Genomic DNA, 26,140 nt, shown 5'->3' on the forward strand with positions numbered 1-26,140 from the left:
GGGTGGCCCCACGGTCAATTAGCTCCTGTTTAGCCCACTTTCCATTTAGCAAAGTGATTTTAAAAGACAGGTCATCAAACGTCTCTGCCTAAAATTTAAAACCAGTAGCTTTGATGGAGATCCATGCCTATAGAGCCGTGTCTAGTGGGCCTCTGAGCTCCCCCTTCTTCCAAATGTTCCAGCCACACTAGCTCTTCATCTGTCGTTCCCGCACAGCAGCTCAGCCCCACCACAGGGCCTTTGCACATGTGGATCTTCCAATGCGGTACCTGTGGATCTCCACAGGAATGCCCACTTGAGTGTAGTAAATGACATTTTGCTGCTGTCTTCATATCTATTTCCTCACTGTTGGGTGAGGTTGAGGGCTTTTTATGTCCTTTGCCTTCTTCCTTTTGTGTTTCCTCTTATCAAAAGGTATGAACTCTTTGTATGCAAGATATAAATGAGCTGTTTGCCTCTCATTTGTCACCAATATTTTTTTCGCAGTTGACTGTCTTTTGACTTTGTGGTAGCTTTTCCATTTAAGTTTCTAATTTTTATGTAGTGAAACCATTTCCTGCATGGTTTCCAACTTTTGTGAAGAGGTGCCCCAAGCTGGCTCCATGAGGCTGTGGGCTGAATGGCCGGCCTCTTGTCACAGAAGCTTATGCCTCAGTCTGGGGGGCGGCCAGGTCAGAGAGATGGGTCAGGACTGGATCATGGGGGCCCTGAGTGTCAGCCTAGCAGTTGGGATGCAGGTTGTAGAGTGCAGGATTGGGGCAGGAGAAGGACAGGCCCCAGTTTGCAGTTGGGGTGGGTGGGAGTAATGGGGCAGCTGTGGGGTGCTGGGATGGGAAGGGCAGGAGAGGAGTGACCACTGAGGACCGCTAAGGGATGAGGGTGGGATGTGAAAGTGACATGGACAGGGGTGCAGCCCTGCAGCCCCTGCTGGACTTGGTGCCCAGACCAGCAAAAGGCAGTGGGGAGGTGGAAGCTGACAGAGTGTCTGCCTCTGCCCGTGGAAGCTGCTGTGGGGCTGCCTGCACAGAGGCAGCTGTAGGCAAGGTTGGCGGGGCTCCCCTTGCACCCCAACAGTGAGTGGGTCTGGCCGGGACAGAGCCCGTGCTGTTACTCCACACTCTACAGACAGAGGCTGTGACATCATCCTCAAGAGAATCGGTTTATTTTCAGATAAAAGGAACCACATTTGCCCACATATCCCAGCGAATGTTAAGTCTGATTCTTATAACTTAATTTTACAAAAAGGTCAAAACCACTTAAGTATGACCTCATGTTCACACCACCATTCTGGGTTCAGCAGCCTCAAATGATTATTCTTGGTAGCGACATGGTACATGTGCATGTGTGTATGTGTGTGCATAATTTATAAAAACTGTTGCTGTCGTACCCACAAATCCCCCGTTAACAAGTCTGAATTCTATGCTTTGCTGTTCATGTGTGTAGTCAATGTTTAGCAAATACATAATTTGGTATAAGCCCCATATGATGTGATTTCACAACCGGGGCCTAACCACTGAGCTATTACTTAATTTGCTAAAGTGATAAACAAGATTATTATGTGCAAACAAACAGGGCTTGTGCTCCAGCTGCATCCAAGTTTATTTCATAAAGCTATAAACACATGGCCCTTTCTTAAGTTTTGCTGATTGAGTTCCCCCTGCCTTTTGTCGGCAGGAGAAGAATGTAGAGGCTGAGTGGGTGCTCTGGGCACTGTGCTAGCTCTTGGCTTTCCAGCTGTGTCACTTAAAGGAACTCATTCATTCCCCGGATTGGGCAGTGCTCCTCCCCGAGGGTCCTTCTGAGGGCTTCTCACACAGAGACTTTCCTGAGCGGGAGACATCTGATCTTGGCTTGCCCAAGCGGGGGCCCTGGGCCCCGGGGACCCAGGGGCTTGTGAAATGTGCTGAAAGCCTGGAGGCCACTGGGGGAAGGGGCAGAGGTCGCAGCCCCCTCCCACCCTGCCCTGAACTGCTCCCCAGCTGAGAGCCTCTAGTGTAATTCCATCCCAGAGCTGGGTAGGAAAATGGGCAGGCCCACTATGCCATGAGGGCCCAGCCCCACCTTGTGTGACCCAGTCAGGAGCGGGATCCCCCTCCCCTGCTCCTGGAAGTGGATAGAGGAGGCAGGGGGAGTTTCCCCCAGCCAGGCCCTACCATCTTCTCTTGGGTTGTAAAACCAGCAATGGGAGAATGGAGGTAGGCAGCTAACTCTGCCCTGGGGAACCGGGGAACCCCCAAACCACCACCAGGGTGGTAACTTTTCAGCACTTCTAGCAGCAAGTGGCTCACGGGAGAACCCAGTCTATCTTCTGAGTCCTTCAGTGGGTGGTGGGCTGTAGCAGAGGGGTCAAGCCGCTGGCCCCGGGGCAGCCAGGTCTGGAAGACCGTCATTCCATAGGAATTACCTTCTCTTCCGCATGCAAGCCTCCAGCCGGCCCAGCTCCTCATACGACTGGTAGAAAACATCAAACTCCCTGGTGCCCCAGCCCCTCCAGACAGCCAGGCACCACTCCGTGTTTTCGTTCTCAAAGCCGCACACAACTGTGTCCTTTGCAACCACTGCCGCATCCATAAGCACCCTACAGAGAGAGGGGAGGTCTGAGAAAACCTCCAGGGGTTCCCGCTTGGTCAGAGCCAGTCTGGGGGTATCTGTACATTCCAGCCTGGCAGCAGTGATGTGCTTGGATGCCTGCTTCCCCGATGGTCCAACCCGCAGGCAGAGGCTTCCTAACAGAAGAGCCTAGGGCATCACTTGGTGTTCTTGGGGATTGCCTGTAAGGGACTCACCCCATGAAAGGCCACAGATGCAACGAGAACGGGTGGCCTCTGTCACTGGACCTAGACCTCCATGTGTCCAGAAAGCACCATCGATGCTGCTTGTCAATGGCCCATAATGGATTTGAAGCACTGACTTTGTTCCCTTGATATCAGCTCAGGCCTGGTTCTTCTCCCACGCTAAATTCCCAGTGCAGGAAATGCATGATGGTATATCAGAGAGAAAACCTGTGCCAACATGTCCTAACTATAGGCATGTGTTTTTTGAGGCTGTGGATGGTTTTGCTGATCTGTGCACACACCGCAGGTTTCCTGCTGGGCCTCAGCCGGACAGGGTAGCCCACGTCCCAGCCCTCACTGCCGTGCGCTGTGGCCAGCACGCAAACCAGTACGAGCAGGGCCTCTAGCCTCCTCGGGGCCTTGCACACTGCGGGAACTCATTAGGTTTGCGCTGAGGGAATCAGTGTCTCAGATACATTGCAAAAAGCTGGAGGGATCGGGCTATGGCCCTTCTATCAGCTGGCCGCCTGGGCTGATTTCTTCCTACAGAGAGTGTGTCTGGTTCCTGGTAAACCTGCCTTGGGGCTGCTGAATAGGAAAAATATCGTTAGTGAAAGTTTTAGGGACACTAACGATGGGTGATCTGAGGTCAACAGGCCTGGGGCTCTACAGAGTCGCCTGCTCCCCAAGAAGCCCCACCTGTGATCTGATAACTACCTCAGCCCACAAAGTCAGCTGGGGCTCAGTAGAAAAAACAAAACAAAACAATATCCAGCTCCTGTTTCTGGAATTACTGGCAGAGCAGGGTCAATGGATCTGGTGACTCCTTGAGAATGTTCAATACTTTTGGGCAAGAGAGGGGACCCGCCATAGATGTTTCTTCTCTCATTGTCATCCTGGTCTGGGGCAAATAGGCCGAATGGGATTTCTCCATAAAGAGATTTGTAGTATGAGGCTCAGCAGACAAAGTGAGGTCAATGGATACTGCTGTGGATACTGCTGGCTGCCAAGGGACTCTGGGAACCAGGCGGTGCTGGCCTCCCATGTTCGTGGCCATGCACACTGCATCCAGATAGGCTGTCTTGCTCCAGAATGACCCTCACAGTGGAGTCTGGCCTGCCTCCTGGCAGGACCCCCTAGAAGATGGGTATGGAGCCATGGCTGAGACTGGGCTTGGGTACGGTAAGGGGTGGTGCATGCTAGGTCTGTGGCTCCTCTAGGTGCTATATGGGCAGGTGGAGCACCCCAGGAAGGGCCCTCCTGCTTGCTGGGAAGTCCAGTGAATCACCTGGCTCCCTGTTTCCATTGCAGTTGAACTCTAGCCCTGGAGACATATATCCCAGGCAGGACACTTGGTTCATAGGTGCACTGGGTACCCCAGAAATAGCCAGCCCTGGCCAGTGGCTAATGCTCGGTTCAGCTGGTACCTGCTGGGCCCCCGAGGAGCTGCCTGGAGGACCCCATCTTGTTCCTGCTCTGCCGTAGGGTCACATCAGTGGATGTGGAGGACAGAAGGGCGAGAGGCCACTGTGTGGGGGCGTGGCAGAGGGGCCTCGATGCCCCACACCATAGGCCCGGGCCTACAGGTGGTGTCCTGAGACTTACCCACGTGGAGTCAGCTCACGGGCTTTTAAGACAGCAATGACTCGGCCCCGCTGGCCGCTGGCGTCCTTCTCCAGGCCGATGACAATAACATCGCCGCCTCGCCTGTGAAACCAAAACGGAGAAGGGGAAGTGTTTTGTCCCGGGCTGCGCTCTCCAGGGGGAAATGGAGCTGGCGGGCACAGAGGCAGGGCAACCAACTTGCGTCTCTGCGACTGGATTGAGTTACTAGGAGGGCACCGCAGCCGGGCCCAGGAGGCCTTTCCCAGCGGGAAACCGAATCTCCGCTGACCACGGCTCTGCCTCGAGGGCCTGGTCAGCTCCCCGGGGGGCAGATGAGCCAAGTGCCACCGTTCTCAGGTTTGCTAAAGAGATCCCTGGGGGTGGGAGGATGGATCGTGACAGCACCTGCCAGCTCCCGAGGCCCGGCCAGGAGCGCACCCCCCCTCCCAGGAACCCTACCTGGGGACCCAGATGACGTCCTTCACGGCCAGGATCCTCACCGCCTGCAGGTGCTGGCTGAAAGCCTCCCCGTCCACGGGCGTCAGGTCGTGCTCGGACCTGTCGGAGCCTGCCGTGGGCTCGTGCAGCCTGTCAGAGTCCTCGCAGTCGGTGGAGAAAGGCACGCTGGAAGAGCTTGCCGGGGAGCAGGGCAGGCTAGAGGAGGACGCGGGGGCCCGGTGCGGGGAGGAGGAGGAGTAGGAAGACATGGAGCAGTAGTCGGTCAGTGAGTCCTGGTGGGTCAGGATCTGCGTGCCCAGCTCCTCGCTATACATGATGCTCACGTCTGCGATGGAGTCCCCCTCAGGTTCTTTGGGGCTGGCCGTGTGGCGGCCCGGGGACTCCGGACCCAAGGGGCGCACGGGAAACATGTCTCTGAGCGGGCTGGGGTCCCCACAGAAGTACCGGGCACACAGCTGGTAGGTGGCTGCGTGGTACATCACCAACAAGTTGGCCCTGTTGTCCAGGCACCAGACGACCTCCTCCCCCCTGCACTCAGAGCTGCACACGAGCGAGGTGACCACCGAAGGGGCCAGGTAGGGCTCCAGCCTCCTGCTGATCTCCAGGGCTGCACAGTCGATGACCAGCAGGCCCGGCCCATTGCTGTACCAGACCTCAGACCCGCTGTTGACCACCTCCATGGCCTTCACGGGGTAGGGGTTCTGTCGCATGTCTTCATCTGGGATGCTGAACTTGGACCTGTTGGCCGTGTGTGAACACAGGTAGGAGCAGCTATTGTCTGGGACACCGCGCACCACGGCAAACACTGCCACAAGCCCGTCATCTAGGCCTGCCAGCACCAGGTAGGAATTCTGCAATCAGAAGACGGGACTGCCCGTTGGTTCCACGCAGGCCAGGAGAGAAGCAGAGTGGGCCCAAGGCTCATCTCTGCACCCACCCAAGCATGCCCAGAGAAGCAATGTTCCCCAAAAGGCAGGGGCTGCCAGCAGGACCTCCTGGGCATGCTCCCAAAGGAGGTATAACTCAAGCCCGGAAGAGCCATGCCCACCCTTCCTGCTGCAAGCAGGAGAAGAGCAAGCCTGGGAAGAGCGTGGCTCACAGCCCCTGGCAGGGAGCACGTGTGGCCTGCACTACACGACCTTCCTTCGCTCAGGCTGGGTTCCTGCAGCGTGAGCAGGAGGGGCCTGCCTTCTCCTTCGGGTCACAAGGGCCTCCTTCTGCTTGTTAACGATGTGACAGCAGGCTCTGCGTGCTTGCCACTGCCGCCTGGGCACTGGCCTGCCATAGGAAGGGCTGAGTCTCATCCATCTCTGTGACTCCACCTGGTTTTCTGCACTAGCAGATGATAGGTGCCTGCTGAACCTATTCTTGAAGAAATAGCTTCCAACCGAACCTTCTCATGGAGGTGCTTCTTGGACATTGTGCCTACACTCCCCACTTACCACACCTATTCTGAAATGCCTCACTGGCAGTGCTAAGGTCCTGGGGTTGCTCTCCACCCCTGCAGTGAAGCTTTTTTTTTTTTTTTTTTTTTAATGTGATCTTTTGTAGCCACCAAGGTCAGCAGGCAGAGGCCAAAGTTGCAGGGACAGGGCTGATTGATGCCCCCGCGCCCCGCCCTAGGGTCTCACTGGAGCATCTCTGCAGAGCTGGGAACAGAGGGCAGTGTCACACCCTGGATGCCTGCCTAGGGCTGAGGTGGGATGGGCAGAGTTCAGGAGAACAAAGCTGAAGCCACGACAGAGACAGAGCGGGGACCCAGGCTTTGTGCCAGAGCGAGTGAGCAGCAGAAAGCCCTCTTTCTGGAACCTGGAGCTACTTGGGAACTCAGGTGGCCAAGGAAACAAGCAAACCAGCTTCTAGCTCAGCGGCAAGGCCAATAAGCCCAAAGAACATTTATCAAAATCCATTTTCAGAATTGTAGGCAAGAAAGCAGCCAAAGCAAACAGGAGCAGAGTCTCTATCTGAATCCCGGCTCCGGGCCCCAGTCAGGGTGGTGAGCTCCACAGCCCAGCTGGGTGTGAACGTGCGCGTGCAAGAATGTAGGGGCCTGCTGTCGCGGCCATGGGGCAGCACGGCCTCCGAGGGGCAGGCGCCCTGACAGGGAGGCTCCGCACAGAGCCGGCTTTATTCCCTCTGGTCATGAGGCTGGTGGTGCCCTGGCTCAGGGGCTCTGGCCAGCAGTGGCCTTAAATAACGCTTTGTGTCATGTTCTCCCGGGCTCTGGGGCAGACCGGGTCCTGAGCTGCCTAGCCTCGCCCATGGGGCACACTCATAAATGACCCTAGGGTTGATTTCAGACCTTCTTTTTTTTTCTTTTTGTTTTAAAAAAATAAACTGGAGTAGGGTGAAGAGCATATATATTTCACGACTGTCAGGAAGTAATAATAATGGTCACATTTACCCAAGTGTGTGGGTCCAGGGGTCTGGGTATGTCATGCCCAGAAGGAAAGAACCTTCTTCTACCTCTTCTTATCCTCGTTTTACAGATGAGAAAACTGAAATTGGATGATGACAGCTAACATGTTTTAACCAAACATCACCTTGAGCATTTACTAGGAGCAGAGGGGTGGGGATGGGGGATGAGGATAAGCAAAGCGGGAGGGCTGAGACAAAGGCAGAAGAGCAGTGCCTGGACTCGGAGGCCAGAGAAGCCTGAGAGCACCACTGAAGGGCTGGGGCCAGGCTGGGGCAGCTTCTCAGAGCAGGCTTGATGGTCCTTGACCCTGAGAACGGAGTGAAAGGTAGTCTGGCAGGGGTGTGTGGGGTGGGGCCATTCCTAGCTGGAAGGGTCCCCTCAGAGTGCGGTGCTGGATGGGATGGGGAGCGAGGAGCCAGCTGGGGGAGCTTGCCGGGCCTGCAGAGGTGCCCAGTCCCATCGGAGGAGTGGTGGAGCTGCCTGAGCCCTGGGCTGTGGAGATTTATCACTTGGGGTTCCATTTCAGAGAGGTGGGGGATGGAAGGTAGAGGAAATGGACCAAGAGGCAACCCAGGTCTCAGGCTGACAGTGGGCGCTCCAGAAGGGGGTGGGCAGGGCTGCCCGCACTCTGGAGAACCACTGCTACCCAAAGGGGAAGGGCACATGTACAACGGCTCTTTATACCATTTGTACCAAAAAGGGGCCTCACTGGAATTGGGGCCGTGGCATTTGCAGGTGCAATGCAAGCTTTCCACTCGGCTCATAGTTTTGCTTTGCTAGTGACACAGGTTCTTGAAAAGGCACAAATGATGGCCTGTCTCTCTAAGGCTGAGTGTGACCTGATCTGGGCTTGGTGGTCCAAGAGGCCATGGCTTTGCTCCCACTCCTCATATCCCCTCCCCCTAAGCTGAGGTGGGGGGGCCACCCCAACGGAAAAGGAAGGGAGTCACAGACCTGGGCATCCACCTTTTCCCTTACCTCACCTTTTTAATAATAGGCACGGCCAACAAGCAGGTGACAACAGCCGGGGTGTCCAAAGCCCGTTGGGGTGTGTTTAAGGGGCACATGCCCTTGAGGCTGTAGATGTAGATCTTCTGGTCCTGTAGAGGCAGACAAGTCAACATGAGACCCAGGTTGGAATATATCTGCCAATTTTGTCTTAGGGTCCCTTCTACCTCAGGAATCCCTTTGTGCCTTAGAAAGCAACATGTGTTGGGGGTTTTCAGGTTGGTTGGTTGCATATTCCTATTCTTTGTAGAAATGTTGAAAACTACAGAAGAGTTGAAAGAAGAAACATAAAATAATTCATATCCCATTTCTTGGAGAAAACCTCCATGGGGACTTGGGGCCCAGACTCCTTTCTCCTGGGTATTTGTGGGTGTGTCCTCATTCCTGGCAAAAGTGGGACCACCGACTGTGCTGTTTCCTCACTTTTCTCATGACACTGCATGGTGGGTAGAGGGGGAAGCCCTGTCCTGCCTGGCCTGCAAGGGAACTGTATTTGAGCACCTCTGTGCTGCCCATTGCTCAGGGGTGCCACAACCTGGCTAATCTGCCGTCAGATGCTCAGTCCGGTTCCAAGTTTTCGCTACTGGGAATTATACAGGGATGAGCAGTCTTACAGACCTCCTCTGTGGATCTTGGCTGGCTGCACCAATCTCCCCCACCTTGTCCCGCTCCACCCCATGGCACCTGTAGCTTCAGAGCATTACTGATTGGGGCATTCCTCTCTGGATTTCTCAGAAGACAGCTCCTTGGGCCTTCTGCTGATTTCCTTGACCTGAAGGCAAAATGCCTTCAGAGCTGTGTGCATTCCCTGGGGAGACCTGGCAGTGTTATAAGAAACCCAGTGTACTGGGGTTCTCCTTCTGCTGGGATCCTGCACCTGATATTTCTCTCAGCTGGGTCCCAGTCACCCACCAGGGATAAGGCAGGTGGTTGCCCTTGGTGACACGCTGCTGCTTCGCAGGGCTGCTGGCACTGCTTTGGGGGTCTCGCACATGTAGGCTGGGGCTATCTGACTTTCCAGTGTCCCTGGGCATCCTATATTCTTATTTGCTAGATCTGGGCCCCTGTGTGGGCTGCGTTGCCCACCTCGCTGGGAGCCCTGCATGGAGGCGGTTACCTCGGTAGCCGTCCACAGAGAGTTCTGGACCTTGAGCTGGCAGCTTAGCTTCATCCCTGCACAGCTCATCCTCTGCACCTCCATAAGGCCTTTCTCTGTGTTCACCACAGTGTAGTTCCTAGAGCCGGTGACAATGGTACAGTCAGTGCACGGTGGCCAGGGGCTGCCTCCTGTATCTCGGCTTGGCCCGAGTAGCCTTGGAGGGGGAGGGGGATGCAAGCTGCGGGCCTCAACCACCCCCTTGAACCCAAGGTCGAATCCTTCCACGATCTGCGAGCATCCAGAGCCATGCACGACGCTTGGGTGCAGGTGCATTCTGCCTCCCTGGTAGTGATTGAACCTCTGGGGGACACAGGGCCATTCCCAGTGGGAGGAAAGACTCTCTTCTGCCTGTGACGTTACAGGGTTCAAGAGATGGCCTCCCCAGTGTGAAGAAGGGGCACCGGGGGCCACACCTCTACCAGAGCCACTCGCCCTTCCCACTGGCCATGTCTGTCTCACCCCAGGAACAAGGGAGCCCCTCAGTCTCAGAGTAGACAAAGTCCAGACTAAATATAGGTGGGTGAGGGACACCTGGGGGGCTCAGCGGATGAGCATCTGCCTTTGGCCCAGGGTGTGATCCCAGGGTCCTGGGGTCAAGTTCCACATTGGGCTCCCTGCAGGGAGCCTGCTTCTTCCTCTGCCTGTGTCTGTCTCTCTCTCTGTGTCTCTCATGAATAAACAAATAAAATCTTAAAAAAAAAAAGATAGGTGGGTAAATTTCAGAGTAGGCTGGAGTCCTTAGAACATGCCCCCCAACATGAATTCTCTGAAAACTAATAAGCTGTTATTTATGGGTGCCACTGTTCACTCACAGGGCCTGGCCACCCCCTAGTCTTTCTGTCTCCTCACCGTACTCCATGGGCATCTAGTGTGCTCACCGTCTAAGACAGAGACTGAGGTTATGTACCTGGGTCACACACATCTTTTGCCCACATTTCCACTGGTCTTTATGTCTCTCAGTCTGATGACTGGCTCTCCCCTCCCACCTCTCTTTTTTCTCTGGCAGGTTATATGCTAAGGATTCTGGGAAGTGTCTCCACAGCCCTGGGGTGTCACCCGCCTTATCCCCCTGCCCCCTGTCTCAAGTCTTGATCACATTTTTTAAATTTTTAATTTATTTTTGATCACATTTTTTAAAAAAAGGTTTTATTTATTTATTCATGAGAGACACAGAGAGAGCAGAGACACAGAGGGGAAGCAGGCTTCCTGCAGGGAGCCCGATGTGGGACTCGAACCCAGGATCCTGGGATCATGTCCTGGGCTGAAGGTGGATGCTCAACCACTGAGCCACCCAGGTGTCCCAAGTCTTGATTACATTTTGTTCGATTTTTTTTTTTAAGGCAAGGACATTTCCTCACTGTGTACTTGCATTTCTACTGGGAATGTCCAGTTCTCACTCCTTTTGTGATCATTGACAATCACTGCCTTATATCTATTATTTCAGTAGAGATTGCAAAGGGCCAACATTCTATTTCTGGCACTCCTTCTTCAATTATTAGCTTCATTTATTCTAGAAAGAGAAACTTCCTCCTTTTATCTCTTTTGCTACCCTGGGGTACAGTTCACATAGGAAAGGTAGAATAAAATCTTGATTCTTTCTGCATATACTAATTTCCAAAATAACGTGTTGGTTCTCTAGGAGCCTCCAAGGGTGATCAATGAAGGGTTTTTGTTTGTTTTTAAGGTTTTATTTATTTATTTAGAGAGCATGAGCAGGGGGAGGGGCAGAGGGAGAAGGAGAGAGAGACTCAGGCAGACCCCCTGCTGAACATGGAGCCCAATGCAAGGCTCCATCTTGTGACCCCTGGATCATGACCCGACCCAAAATTAAGTCGGACACTTAATCGACTGAGCCACCCAGGTGCCTCAGTTTGTTTTTATTAAGTAGCATTAGAAACTCATGAATTTAAACAATTTGGCATGTCTCAATCCACTGCAATTCTTCTTACTAATGGCCAACTGTCCTATCTTTGGCCAGTACAAACCTCTTTGGATTGACTCCTCAATCTCTTTAATCTACTCTCATGAGGGTCTGATGGCATCCCTCATCTGATGTGTCAGATGCTCCCGGCCATCTTCCTGTCCCAGACCTGGAGTCAGTCACTTCTTAAATAAGCCCTGATTCCCTATGGCACTTAGAGATCACCATTTGGGTCCCAGAGGTCATCATTGGTGGTTGGTCATTATTGTTAGGCCTTTTCAATGGGCAGGGCTAGGAAACATGAGTTTATTTTTCTTAAAGATAAAATCTATCACGAATCCCAAAATTTATACTCAGAATGACAGGTTTTTAAATTTAACCTATCTTTCATACTTTGCATACCGAATATCACAATGTGCAATGCTTGATACCGTTATGCTTGCTCATTCACTTTACCCTGCAATTAAAGTAATGCTTTAAAATAACAACAGTGCCGCCAGTGATGTAATTACTGAAAACGTATACATTTACTTATATAAATATAACTAAAAATAACTAAATATACACATACAACTATACGTAGTTTTTTAGGGCATGGTTTCTTAGACCATGTCTTATGTCAGAGCACTCAGTCCCACTGCCATAAAATGTGGTGCCAAGGTCACCTGGATGACCTAGAGAAAATGGTAAAGTTCCTTCCACTTATCTCATTGTGTCTCAAGCTTCACTTTATCTAAGCCTTATTAGATTTTTGCACCTGCAAATGTTTGCCACAAGGCTTACTGGAAGACTACTTAGGTCATGAAATGCTCTCGTTGACTCTGAAGATGTCCCCCTAGGGGGATGGGAAAGACCTTACACCTTGGCCAGGATGGAAGGATCCTACACCAGATGGTGGCTTTTTGGAGCTTGCACAGTCTAACTTTTCAATACCTTGGCATCTTGGTCCTGTGACTTCCTGTTCGCTTCCCAGTTCGCTTATCCCCATTTTATTCCAGGCACCCTCTCCCAAAGTTGCACATCAGATCTCATCTTTACAAATATTTGTGCCCCTCCCTTCCACTCAGGGTCGAGTAACTATTTTCTGACCACTACCTCCTACTTTTTCAGACCATTCCACCTATTACCATAACTCATCACAGGGTTTTTGGTTTTGTTTACATTCTGCCAAGACCTAGGATTTCTGGTACTTTCTATTGTTCCTCATCCATTTTATGGCCCCACGCAGTTTCCATAAACCATCTTTATCATGACCCTCTCGAAAATACCCCCACGTTCCATGTCCTTCTCTTCCTCATGGCAAAACCCCAGCTCTGCTTAAAATCAACTGTTTCCTATCTTGCAACCCGGGGCCAGCAGTTGGGGCACATAACCTTGTGGACAATCCTCATTTCCAACAGTGGCCACCAACTTCCAGTGGGCTTCAGTGCTGTCCTGCAACCACCCTGATCTCATGAATTGGTGCTCAAGTCACATGTCATCTTTTTCTCCTCGAATATTCAAAACCTCTCTCCGTGCTTTCATCCTTCCTGCTACTTCACTGAGAGAAAGATGTGACTAGAATGCAAGGCCCACAAATTCTTATTTAAGGGCACCTTAAATGCTTGTCTCTGGGTCCCCTGCCCCTCTCACTATCTGGCAAGTCCACCCCAGTACCTGCCCCTCTCTCCGACCCCTCGGATCATTTACTTCTTCTGCCATCAAGCTGCAAATAGCTCCCATCTTAAGACAAAGTCCTCCCAGGATGGGAAAATTATTACAACTAATCAATGACTTCAGTAAAGTTTCAGGGTACAAAATTAATATACAGGAATTTGTTGTGTTTCTACACACTAATAATAAACCAGCAAAAAGAAATATTAAGAATTAAGAAAAGATTCCATTCACAGTTGCACCAAAAGGAATAAAATATCCAGGAATATGGTTAATCAAGGAGGTGAAAGAGCTGTACTCTGAAGACATGGATAAAACAAATTGAAGATGACACTAAATAAATGGACACATGTCTATGGACTGGTAGAATCAATACTGTTCCAGTGTCCATACTACCCAAAGCAATTTACAGATTCAAAGCAATCTCTATCAAAATAGCAGCAGTATTTTTCATAGAATTACAACAAATAATCTTAAAATTCATATGGAGACACAAAAGGTCCCAAATAGCCAAAGAAATCTTGAGACAGAAGAATAAAGCTGGAGGTATCACAATCTCTGATTTTGAACTATACTATAAAGTTGTGGGGACGCCTGGGTGGCTCAGCGGTTGAGCGCCTCTCTTTGGCCCAGGGTGTGATCCTGAAGTCCCAGGTTCAAGTCCCAAACTGAGCTCCCTGCATGGAGCCTGCTTCTCCCTCTGCCTGTGTCTCTGCCTCTCTCTCTCTCTCTCATGAATAAATAAATAAAATCTTTAAAAAAAGCTGTTGTGATCAAAACAGTATGGTACTGGCACAAAAATAGACACACAGATCAAGAGAACAGAATAGAAAGCCCAGAAATAAACCCATACTTATGTGGTCAATTCATCTATGACAAGGGAGGCAAGAATATACAATGGGGGAAAAGATAGGTTCTTCAAAAAATGGTGCTGGGAGAACAGGGCAGCCACATGCACAAGAATGAAATTGGTCCACTTTCTTACCCCATCCCAAAATAAACTCAAAATGGATTAAAGACCTAAATGTAAGACCTGAAACCGTAAAACTTCTAAAAGAAAACAGAGGCAGTTAAACTCTTGGACATCAGGCTTAGCAATATTGTTTGGATCTATCTCTTGAGGCAAGGAAAACAAAAGCAAAAATTAACAATCTATCAAACTAAACAGCTTTCGTGCAGAGAAGGAAACCATCGAAAAGACAACCTACTGAATGGGAGACGATATTTGCAAATGGTAGATCTGATAAGTGGTTAATAACCAAAATATATAAAGAACTTCTACAACTCAGCACCAAGAAAACAAACAATCTGGTTTAAAAATGGGCAGATGAAAAAAAAAATGGGCAGATGACCTAAACAGACATTTTTTTTTTTAAAGAAGATATACAGATCTGTGAAAAGATGCTCAACATCACTCATCATCAGGGGAGTGCAACTCAAACCCACCCTGAGGTATCACCTCACACCTGTCAGAAGGGCTAGTATCAAAAAGACAAGAAACAATAAGTGTGGTAGAGGCTGTTGAGAAAAGGTGGCCCTTGTGCACTGTTCATGGGAACGTAAAACTGTAGCCACTTGGGAAAACAGAATGGAGGCTCCTAAAAAAAGTAAAAATAGAAATAGCATATGATCCAGTAATTCCACTTCTGGGTATTTACCCAAAGAAAATGAAAACACTGAATTTGAAAAGATACATGTATCCCTATATTTACTGCAACACTATTTACAGTAGCCCAATAAGGAAGCAACTGAAGCATCCATCCAGAAATGAATGGATAAAGATGGGGTATAGCTATAGATACAGATACATGGATATGTATGTGTACCCACACATATAGAGAGAGTATTATTCAGCCATAAAAAAGAATGACATCTTAACATTTGCTACATCATGGATGGACCTCAAGGTATTATTATGTTAAGTGAAATAAGTCAGGGAAATACAAACACCATATGATTTCAATTAAACATGGAATCTAAAAAACAAAAGAAAAAATAAAACAGAAACAGACTCATAAGCAGAGCACAAACTGGTGGTTGCCAAAGGGGAGGGGGTGCAGGGATGGGGGAAATAGGGGATGATGATGAAAAAGGGGAAAAACAAGTATAAAAAACAAAGCCCTCTGTTGACCCTACACCCCTGCCAGACACCATCTTCTCTTTGCTTCTTTTAACTACAAACACATACATGCCTTTCTATCTGCATGGACTCAGTTTTCTCTCAGGAGGGAACTCCATCAGGCTTTCAACCCACTATCCACGAGACATCTCTCGCCATGGCCATCCCTGACGGCTCCCCAGTTCCACAGTAGTCCCCCCCCGCCCCCCCCCCGGTACTAGCAGGGCACGGCAAGTTACTATGGAAGTTACCTGGATTCCTCTTTCCCGTCCCAGAACACCACCATGTACTCCTGGCCCTGGGATGAGAAGAAGGCAGTCTGCTTCCCGCAGGGGAGCTGGTACATGAATGTTGCAAAGGTTGGGTCCTTCATCTGGCTCACCACCGACAGGGCCAGCGGTCGCTGAGGGAGAGAGGCCACCAGAACCATGAGCGTGCGTCACTTACAGCAACTTGATGCCTGGCCTGCCCATGAAACCAATGGTCTTGAACAAGGGGGGAAGGATTAGAAGTGGCTCAAAGCAAGAGGCCACGACAACTTCATATGCCAGAGTGTCTGTCTGGGTCATTGCTCTCCATAGCGACTTGAACCATAGGAGAACATGGACTTATATGGTCCAGTTAGCTTAAACCCTGATATTCCAAGCCCCGGGCCCAGGGACATACAATCTTGTGAAGGATTTTTCTCTGATCTTATTTTACTCCCAATACATTAAATACTGTCTACTTTGATAAGTGCATCCTAACTTTGACATCACTGGCCTCTTTCCCAAACAGCTAAGCTTGCTTGCTTGCTTTCTTTCTTTCTTTCTTTTCAATAAAGTTTTATTTGTGCAGAACATAAAATCAACACACAGAACAATATAGTATAGCTAGGCTATAAAATGATTTTATGACTCCTGCCCTCATGAGCAGACCTGCTCCCCATTACTCTAAAAAGAGATATGTACATTCTCTCTACTCTAGCGTGGGGACCATAGTGCTATAAAGGGTTTGGTATGCTCTGCCTGCATGATGGTGTGACACAAAAGCTGGGGAGGAAAGAAAGCTCACTTTTCCTGAGTGGCACACATACAGAGAAAATAAACTGGGTGTATTAGGAGCCATAACTATCTCTTTCTAGAAGAGGTGAGCAGAGAAGAGTGCCCCATTTGTTCTAGACTTAGCAAAGGATGGGCAAGTAGACTAATCCATGTGTATTCTGGAGATCCAGACCCTCCACAAGAGGGGCAGGAGGTGCCAGGTCCCCAGGCCCGGGGCCCTCAGGTACCTTCTCAGGCTTTGTGTCCCAGCACTCCATCATGAGTGCCTGGAGCCGATGGAATTGCACTTCCTCTGGCTGCCCCAGAATTGGGCGGATACCCTTGGACAGCTTCTTGGCAATCTGAAGCTGGTGATGGCCCAGCGCCGGCCGCTGTCCCGACAGCAACTCATACAGCACCATTCCATAGGAGAACATGTCTACCTGGGCAAAGAGGCATGCCAAGTCAGGTCCCCTGTCTGGGCCCAGCAGCTCTCATAAGCTGGCCTGAGACAGAGGGAGCAGAAGACACAATCAGACCAGGGATCCTGCCAAAGGGAGACAATCATCAATACATCCACCAATGCATCTACCCCCCCTTGACCTGTCCAAACATCCAACCATCTGACCATCCATCATTCTGTCCCTTTAGCCATCCATTTCTGATCCTTCCATACTCCCTCCCTTTTCTTTTTTTTTCGTTCATCATCCATCTATCCATCCATACACCCACCTGCTTGTCCTTCTGCATATTTATCTATCTATACTCCTGTCTACCCATTCATTCATCTGATGATCTGTTCTTCTATCCATATACCTATCTGTTCGTCCATCCATCCATCCATCCATCCATCCAATCAACACACACTAAGGACTTGCTAACCATCAGGTACTGGTTACAGGTTCCAAGAATGCCATGCTCCTTATCATTGAGAATCAAGAAAAGGCAGGAGAACACAGAGCCTCAGCTTAATGTGCCTGGCACCAGAAGAACAGTGTATGCAAATCACAAAGGGGGAATGTCTCCCAAATCACAACATGTTGACTCCTCTACTTTTAATGTCATCAAAAAGCCCAACAAGGAGAAGTTAGTGTAGGCCTCCAGGAGAGCCAAGAGATAACATTTTAGAAGGATAGTGGCTGAGGTAGACCTGAGAATTTTCAATGTGAAGGTTCCTGTTATAATTTTAGTTTTTAGGTGCCTTGTCTGGGTCACCTGCTACTTAAGAAGCTCTTATTTTTATCACTCTGATTTGCCTTTTCTATTTTAGTTAATAGACGCAGGTGACAAGTTCACCCACTCAGGCTAAGGTCATTTTTTTTTTTTTTAGAAAGGTTGAGGAGGGGCAGAGGGAGAGGGAGAAAGAGAAGCCCAAGGAGGCTTCATGCCCAGCACAGAGCCTGACTCAGGGCTCGAGCTTGTGACCCTGACATCATGACCTGAGCCAAAATCAAGAGTTGGATGCTTAACCAACTGAGCCACCCAGGTGCCCCTACTAAGGCCATTCCTTTTCCTTTTTTGAAGGTGATCAAAGGGTACAAACTTCCAGTTATAAAATAACACAGGGATGTGATACACAGCATGGGGACTGCAGGCTGTTTAGGTCATTTTTGAAGCAATCAGGCAATGACTCATCTGCAAATTACCAAATAATGAAAAATTATAGATCAGGGGAGTTTCAATGCTAGCGAAGAATGACCTGGAGCTGGCATTAGCTGGAAGATGGCTTTAAGTTGTCTGTGTGCCTGCGTCTACTAACCAGCTTTCAGGGAAAGGTAAATATTTAGCCATCATCTTGGCTGAGGCTGGCCATGTAGTTGCTCGGGGAGCCCACGTTTGTCATGTTAGCATCCCCTCTCTTCTCCTGGTGTTGGTGGTGCTGCCTCAACACGTCTGCTGTTCACTTCGGGCAATGCCTTGCAAACAGCACCTATGGGTCAGGAGCCTCTGCCATCCTTATTCTGACTGCTCCTCCTGAGCCCCCGTGAGGCTGGCCCACTGTCCCCACTTTATACATCTAAATGGCAGAGTTGGGACACAAATCCAGACTCATTTCTGGCCCGGACTCATCGTCCACTGTGTACCACCTTGACTATGTCTCTGAATCAAGGTTAGAGAATTCAGAGGTTGCCAAATTCTCTGTTCCTGAAGCCAAGGAGAAGTTAATCCTGACATTGCGATGTGGGCACAGATGCCTGTGCAATTCTGGGTCAAGCCAGAGCCCCCCCGGTCAAGCATAGGAGAGGGAGGGAAGATGCCTGGGAGAACGGAGCTGAGAAGCTGCAGGTGCCACAGGCCTGCCTGGCTGGCCTCCCAGGGACCTGGGGCTGGCAGTGGGCTGGGGTGTGGGTACCTTCTCGTCATACACGATGCGAGGCCTGATCTCCGGGGCCTGATAGCCAGGGGTGCCCTCCACGCCGAGGGCCCCCTCATGAAATGACTGCCTTGAGATCCCATAGTCCGACAGTTTGATGTTGATGTGCTCCTTGACATCAAGAGACCAGACCAGAATGTTGTCCGACTTCAGGTCACAGAAGATGATGTTTTTCTTGTGCAGGTAGGCCAGGCCAGAGGCAATCTGGTATGCTATCTTTTGGGTGAGCATGTGTCCCAGGGGCATAAAGGAAGAATCTTTGCAAAGAAAAAATACAAACAAACTATCATTACAACAATTGTCTTTTCTGACTTTCTCTCTCCTTGGATACTTTATATTCTACAGACATTTCTCATTATTCTCCCTGCTGGATGCCATAGGAGACAGAGAATGACCTTCTGATGTAAAACAATATTTAGGATAGAAACACTGATCGTTCTAGCTTTCATTCGTGGTAATTCATGGAATTGTGGGTGTTCTTACTAAAAGGGCAAGGATTCAAAATTCTTAGAGTTCATCACAGGCCAAGGTTGTTATACTGTCAAGGGGAGGGGGAGTTTGGGGATATAAGATCTTCACTTAAAAAAAAAAAGTTCTCTTCCACTGAGGGAGAAATAATTTGAGTTTAATGATGTTTCTTCTTCCTGAGTCAAGAGACAGCTACCTCTTTCCTGTCAGCCTCGCATTGTCAGCTCTTTTTCTGTCAGGGATTCAGTTCCCTATTTATTTCCCAAGGAAAATTATTTTAAAATTTCACTAAAAAATATGATAAAGCCAACCTCAGGGTTTCAGAGTTTTGAATGATGATGGACACAGGTGTGCATTTGGGGAATGGAGAGATTTATGTGGCCAGTGGGCTTGTAGGCACCAGGCTGCTATTCAGACCCCCCTGGTTGCCTTGTTTAAGACTCTCAAATGCCTCTTTGGTGGGACTATTTTTTTTAAAATTTTTATTTATTCATGATAGTCACACACACACAGAGAGAGAGAGAGAGAGAGAGAGGCAGAGACACAGGCAGAGGGAGAAGCGGGCTCCATGCACCGGGAGCCCGATGTGGGACTCGATCCCGGGTCTCCAGGATCGCGCCCTGGGCCAAAGGCAGGCGCCAAACCGCTGAGCCACCCAGGGATCCCTGGTGGGACTATTATCATACTCCTTCTACAGGCCTAATTTACTGGATGATGGCAGAGAACCAGGACTTGGAACCTGGTTCCATCTGACTCTAAACCATCAGCTTCCCTAGCCTTGGCAACAGCACCATTCAGAGTGTAGACCTAGTGAAGTGACTCTCTTCACCCACAGGGAGCTGGCTGTGTGCACTGTGGGGCAGGTGTGCTCTGGCCCAGCCAGCCAGGCCAGGCAGAAGGAGGGAACCTCCCAGGGATACAGCTTCCCTGGCACCTGATCTGCCTGCCATGGGCTCACTTGCCTCCCAGGGGTTGTATCTGGGTGGGCGGGCCCCGAGCCACCCCTTTGGAAAGTTCTCAGCCTGGCTGGTACCTTTGGCATTCTCAGATAGCACGGTGTTGAGGCTGCCCAGGGGGGCGAGCTCCAGGGCGAAGCAGAGTGGGTGGATGCTGATGCCGATGAGTGACACGATGCAGGGGTGCTGCAGGGCGTGCAACATGCTGGCCTCTTGCCGGAACTCCGAGAAGTTCTTCATGGCATCTGTGGCGCGCAGGTGCCTCAGCATGGTGTCTGCAGGGGGAGCACAGCCATCAGGGCTGCCCAGGGAGGTAAGGGATGCAGAGCCCTGCGCCACCTGCTCTGGGAGCTCCTCTAGGGCCACTCCTGCCACACTCAGAGCTCCCCCACAGGAACTTGAGGGGCTGGCAGGAGCAGCATTTATATTTTAAGGCACTTAATACAAAAGGGGCTGCAATACTGTCACCCAGAATTTGGCCCCCAGTGGTGGCATTCTTGAGGCATTCTGGGCTGATACCAAGTCCCTCCGCCTTGAGTGCTAAATTGGTCCCAACATATTGGGCAGTTCCTGCTCCCTCAATGGAGAGCTGCGCATGTCCCTGCTCTCCTGTTCCCCTTGGAGCTCTCATCTTATCCCACCCCACCCTCCTGCTGGCCACTTGAGGGTCACGGCTGTGGCTTATTCCAGTTCTGCATCCCTGAGTGTCACCCAGAGTCCTGCTCACCTGCGGGGATGTTGGGGGCTTGGCTGCTACTGCTTACCTGACTTCCTGCCAGCAGCCAGGACCCCCAAAGGCAGAAAAAATCAGCACCCTCTCTTCAGCCACAGAAAAAACTAGGGCTTCCATGGGCCTGTGACAGGTCATCTCAGGCCAGAGGAGCAAGGTCTATGGGCAGGGGTGGCAATTTCCAGTCTGCGCTGTAAACCCTAGAAGGTGGCTGCCCAAGTCCCCCAGAGGGGTCTCTCCTGCCAAGTGGAGGGGCAAGATGCTACCCACCGGTCTGTGGCTGGCCCTGAGGTCACCAAACAGGGTCCTCTTGTGTCTCTTCCCCTGCATTTGGATTTTAAAATCAGGGATTTTTGAACATGGAGGTTTAAACGGCATGCAAAAACCCTTGGCGGTTAAAATGCATCAGTTGTGTCAGATCTGCGTGGAGGCCGGCCAATTTTTTTTTTTTTTTTTTTTTTTTTTTTTAGTGCAAAGCTTTTGTTTTTCACATTGGGTCTTTAACCCATTATGAATTTTTGACTGTGGTGTGAAGTCTGACCCAAGTCTTGGCCTTGATTAGTGACCTGTCAGCCTTTCTTTTCTTTTCTTTCTTTCTTTTTTTTTTTTTTTTAAGATTTTATTTATTTATTCATGAGAGAGAGAGAGAGAGACGGAGAGAGAGAGAGGCAGAGACACAGGCAGAGGGAGCAGCAGGCTCCATACAGGGACTCGATCCCGGGACTCCAGGATCACAACCTGGGCCGAAGGCGGCGCTAAACTACTGGGCCACCCGGGCTGCCACCGTCAGCCTTTCCCCTCTGACTCATGATGCTACCTCTGCCGTGTGCCAGCTTTCCACACACGCGGCTGTGTCTGCTCCCTTGGCGGGCCCGGCCGAGCCCCAGAGAACACTCTGCAGGGTTCACATCTGCAGGGTTATAAGTCATGACATCTGCTGGGCAGGCCTCTTTTCTTTGTCTCCCTCTATAGGACTCTCAGCTGTTCTTGGGATTTTGTCATTTCACGTGCATTTAGAATCAGTGGGTGAGATCTCTCTCTCTCACATACACCCCCCCCCCCCTTGCTAGGACTTCAATGGGAATGAAACTGAACTGTATACATTAATTATCCCTCAGTACTTTATGGTATAATTGCACACGCAGACATTTTCTAGTGATGGGTCATTGCTGTAAATGGGAACGCTCTGAGTTCTGAGGTTGAGCTCACGTCTGGCAATGCTGTGAAACTTACTGGCTCTCACATTTGACAGTAGAATCTCTCGGATTTTTCTGTGCAGGAAGTCATTCATATAGTAACAATTTGTCTCTTCCTTTCTGATCTGTTTTCTTTCCATTGCTCTAGGATTCTGATTTTTCCACCAGGAATGTAAATTACCTTAATGATCCTAAAGAGGAACATGCTAAGCCAGGGGCTGTGAGAAATGTGATATTCAGCTGCCTGGAAGTGAGGGGGCCGCCCAGTACCCACACTAGCTGGGTGTTAAGTGCTGATGGGCTGCTCTAGGTAGAGAACATCTCTGAGCTGCACCTGGTGTGTGGACCTGGATGTGCCAAGGCAAGAAGGTGTTCCGTCCCTCGTGTGGGTGGGGGAGAAGCCACCCAGGCTGGCTTTCCCATGCATTCACCTGGGGTGCCACCTTCCTTTCTTTAGTGGAGATGGGTGAGAGGGGTCCTGCAAGGTAAGGGGTCCACTTGAGGTCTGAGTGTGCACCCACCATGTACCAGGCCCATGCCAGCCAGGGAGCCGATAGAAATTGTAAGGATGGCCCATACTCTTGGGGGCTAACATCTAGATAAGAAAATAGTCTCCCAAGATAATTTTTAAGCTTTGCTCAGCATGACCTTTAGACCTATTCCACATCCTGCCAGGAACAAAGCAGGTCGACTGCTCAGGGGCCTCTGTTCGCCTCATCCACCGTCCTCATCCAGTCTCCCCAAGGTGGCAGGAAGTGTGACGACCTTGGGAGAACATGTCTGAAAAGATAGGACATGGGCCCTGTTTACCTGCCGGGGTGTTGGCCAAGTTCTTGAATTTCTTGATCTGAAATCGTTTCACTGCCACGGGCTGGCCTTGGTACCGGGCCCGATAGATGATGGTGCCGCTCCCGCCCTGGCCCAGGACACTGCTCTCGTCCTCGCTGTGCTCCAGCTTGCTGTTCTCCAGGAAGAGCCTGCCAGAAATACCACATAGAGATCAGACCAAGCCTCCTAACTGGTCCCTGACCCCCCTGCCCAGAGAGGCCTGTGGGGGTGGGGGTGGTCCTTGGATGGATGGATGTGAGGACACCCTTGGTCGTTTCTTCCACTGCAGGGAGTCACAGTTCAAAGCCACCTGTGGAGTCAGACAGATCCAGGATACACCATGGTCTTGGACAGGTTGTGTAGCCTCAACAAGCCTGGGTCTCCTCCATAAAGTGGGATTGTAACAGTAACTGCCTTGTAGGTGCGGATGATGGCTCGCACTGGGGAGAGCCTTGCAACTTAGCCCGCATAGGAAAAAACAAATTCTCTTGGAGGTTTCTCTCCAAAAGATTCTGTGCTTTGAGAGCTAGTATATCCAGCAGACACACTGCATTTATTTACTGCTAGGTTGGTTGTTTCCTTATTTCTTTTTACTAAGTGAGAGGTTAGGTGAGTGGCCATGGAGGGCTTCTGATTGGCACAAGCACTGTCTGCACAACCGATGGCTAGGATTTCACCCAAGGGCAGGGTGTTTTAGACTTCACTGGTCTATGCGTTCTAATCTTAGGTGAAGGGGAGATTTCTTTTGGGCTTTTGGAAAAACTGTAAGTCACTCCTGGAAGGGAGGAAGGGAGAGAGGGATGATGGGAGGTGGCAGGGCTGGGGGGAGAGGGAGAGAAAGGGATGATGGGAGACAGGAGGGAGGGGGAAGGCAGTCTAGATGCCCTCCCACTGCAGGGCCTCCCCCTGTTCTGCTGAAGCCTCTTGGGCTGTTCACCAGCTGGCTATGCCAGGTGCCTCCACTGGAGTCCTCCTGGCCCCACAGGCCGACTCCACTAGGCATCTGTTTTTCATGCCTTCCACGAATGGATTCTGCAGCTGCTCAGACTTTGCACAGCTCAACTGCATGCTTTCCACTACAGGCAGGTGCGACTGCCTCCACTGAAGCCCGTGGTGGTATAGCAGATGAGCTGAGCTCTTCTCCAAGCACCCACTGCCAAAACCACCTGCTTGGGCAGCATGGGCACTTGGGAGCTTCCCAGGATGGCCACCGGGAGCAGCAGTAGGAAAGCTGGCGATCCCTTAGGGCATCCTATAAACATGGGGCCTAGGACAGGGTTCCCTGGATGCCAAGTAACCACTCCCCCAACCCCGAACCACCCAAACTCCTAGTGCGAGGAGGGCAGTGCTTCAGGGCCCCTGCTGGGGGCACAGCTCAAGTGTCCAAAGAGCCTCTGCTGGATTGGGAATCCTGTCCACACTGTTGGGCTTTTCAATTACTAGCCAAGTACCTTCAGTTAAGAACCATGATACAGCCTGCAATTTGATCCAAACCCATGGGGACAACCAGTCTGCCTTTCCAGATTTCATACTGTAGATGCCACAGCCCAGATTCAGCTAGGGTGTAAAATGTAACAGCAAATAAATGAAAATCTTAACATTTGGGGCTCCCTAATTGGGCCTCCTCTACAGAAATCTGGTTCATGCATATATAAAACTCTGCATGTGGTCTCTAAGAAGCAACAACCCTCACATTAGAGTTCTAGGAATAAAGGGAGCTCATTTTGCAGAGGAGCAGCATTTCATCATCATTTCTACCAGTGAGGTAACTGGGGATATTGGAAAGGGCTTTGGGAGGGGGAGTCTATCTTCCAATGTAGAAAGCAATTTATTAATTTGATAGACCCAGAAGTGTGCTTTGGAACTCCAAATCTACAATATCTCAGAGTATTCAACATCGATTCTTTGGGGATGGGGGGCAATTTGGAAAAATGAGAATACAAATATTCTTACCATCCCCCCACACCCCAAAAAGTTTACTTTTATTTCAAGAAGCCAGATACAACATCCTTTGCAATCCTTTGGCTAAGAAGACAACAGGACTTCCTAACTCCAAAAGAGTTGGTAACCACCAAGGTCAAACTGTCTCCAAGGAGACCAAGTCATAGCTTCTGGTTTCCATGACTACAGAAGATTCCATCTTTTTACCCAGCCCTTGGATTTTGTAACTCTGTACTGTTGGATGGGATCACAAAACATTCTCCTCTTCCTCGGCATTCTCTCCCCAGTCATTATCTTAGGTTACAGGCAGACTCAACTTCAAGGACAGATGTAGGGGGATCTAAATGCCCAGCCTCAGGGCAGCAGGTAGGGTCAGCATTTGCCAAGACAGGAAAATGAGGCTGTAGGCCTGGGAGCACTGCCTTCTTGAACACCGAGGAGAATTTGCCTTCTATACCTTGAGCTGGCAGGAAAGTAGGAATCAGAGGCAATGGCTGGCTTAGCAGAAAGGAGCTCAGCTGATACAAGGGCAAGATGGGGTGGGGACCCAGAATGGCTCCCCTCCAAGTGCTCTGCCCAGCTGGGCCTGCTGTGGCCTCCGAAATGGCACCCCTGGCTCCCTTCGGGCAGTCTAGGCTGGGAACCTATAAGTCCCAGGAGACTGGGTGGGAAGCAGTGGCTACACCAGCTAGCCACCACCTGAGGAAGGGGCCGCCAGGCAGGGTGGTGCTGTGGCCTACCTGGCTGGAAAGTCAGTCATGAACAGCTCAGGAACCAGCTCCTGAAGAGGCACAGGGAGGTCGGGGTGTCTGGGGCAGGAGATGAAGTCCTGTTCGATGGCCGTGAGCACACAGTCTTCCATGTCGAAGTACTGCACCCCCTCTGATTTCTCACTTGGGTCAGTGTGCTGGGCCCAGGAGGTCTCGCACACAGGGCAGGGCACGTACTGCTCCATTAGTGGGGTCCCATCACTTTCGGTGGCTGTCAGGGCTAAGTGGGGACAGAGCAGGAGACAGTCTATGTGAAGGCAGCTGAAGGTGGGTCCCTGAAGGGCACCCAGGCTATCTGGGCTTTTGGTAGGAGGGGGTCTGGGTGCCCCTGCCTGGACCCCAGGGAGTGGCTGAACTATGACTCAGGTTCTTTTTTGGAGAGAGAGATCCTGAAAGACGAGCACTGGGAAAGGTGAGGGATGCACTGGACAGACAGTGGGTGGCCTAAACTGAGTGGGCTGGCTGGGGAGCGGCTGAGAGGCTGGGGATCCCTCCTGCACAGCTGCCCCGACAGGATGCTGCGGGCTGCGTCTGAGCTGTGCCACACTCCAGCAAGCGAACCACAACCAATAAGGAGTTGTTCTTAAAATTAGAAACATAAGGCTTGCAATTACCATGATCCTTCGTAGAAGAGCAATGCAGGGGGAGAAATGAGTACAAATTATAATAGACAGAACCTAGTCATTTTACCTGTGTTCCCCCTGGCAGGAGGCACACAGCTTTTCTGCAAGCTTCTGA

The 26,140-nt window shown here is 50.7% G+C and overlaps 1 protein-coding gene across 1 annotated transcript in view; it reads right to left on the minus strand.

The window, feature by feature from the left end:
- Positions 1–1,146: 1,146 nt before the first annotated feature.
- Positions 1,147–26,140, minus strand: part of LRRK1 (leucine rich repeat kinase 1) — a 124,263-nt gene continuing 99,269 nt past the window's right edge. Inside the window, exons 24-34 of the mRNA XM_041752952.1 lie at positions 25,373–25,622; positions 22,674–22,840; positions 20,015–20,212; positions 18,493–18,770; positions 16,388–16,582; positions 15,369–15,520; positions 9,383–9,500; positions 8,241–8,357; positions 4,839–5,689; positions 4,380–4,481; positions 1,147–2,578 (exon numbers count right to left, since the gene is read on the minus strand). Of these exons, the coding sequence (XP_041608886.1) occupies positions 2,401–2,578; positions 4,380–4,481; positions 4,839–5,689; positions 8,241–8,357; positions 9,383–9,500; positions 15,369–15,520; positions 16,388–16,582; positions 18,493–18,770; positions 20,015–20,212; positions 22,674–22,840; positions 25,373–25,622 (2,606 nt within the window). The 3' untranslated portion in view covers positions 1,147–2,400. The remainder of the gene's footprint in view (positions 2,579–4,379; positions 4,482–4,838; positions 5,690–8,240; positions 8,358–9,382; positions 9,501–15,368; positions 15,521–16,387; positions 16,583–18,492; positions 18,771–20,014; positions 20,213–22,673; positions 22,841–25,372; positions 25,623–26,140) is intronic.

The sequence above is a fragment of the Vulpes lagopus genome, chromosome 4 (assembly GCF_018345385.1).
Source record: "Vulpes lagopus strain Blue_001 chromosome 4, ASM1834538v1, whole genome shotgun sequence".
NCBI lineage: Eukaryota > Metazoa > Chordata > Mammalia > Carnivora > Canidae > Vulpes > Vulpes lagopus.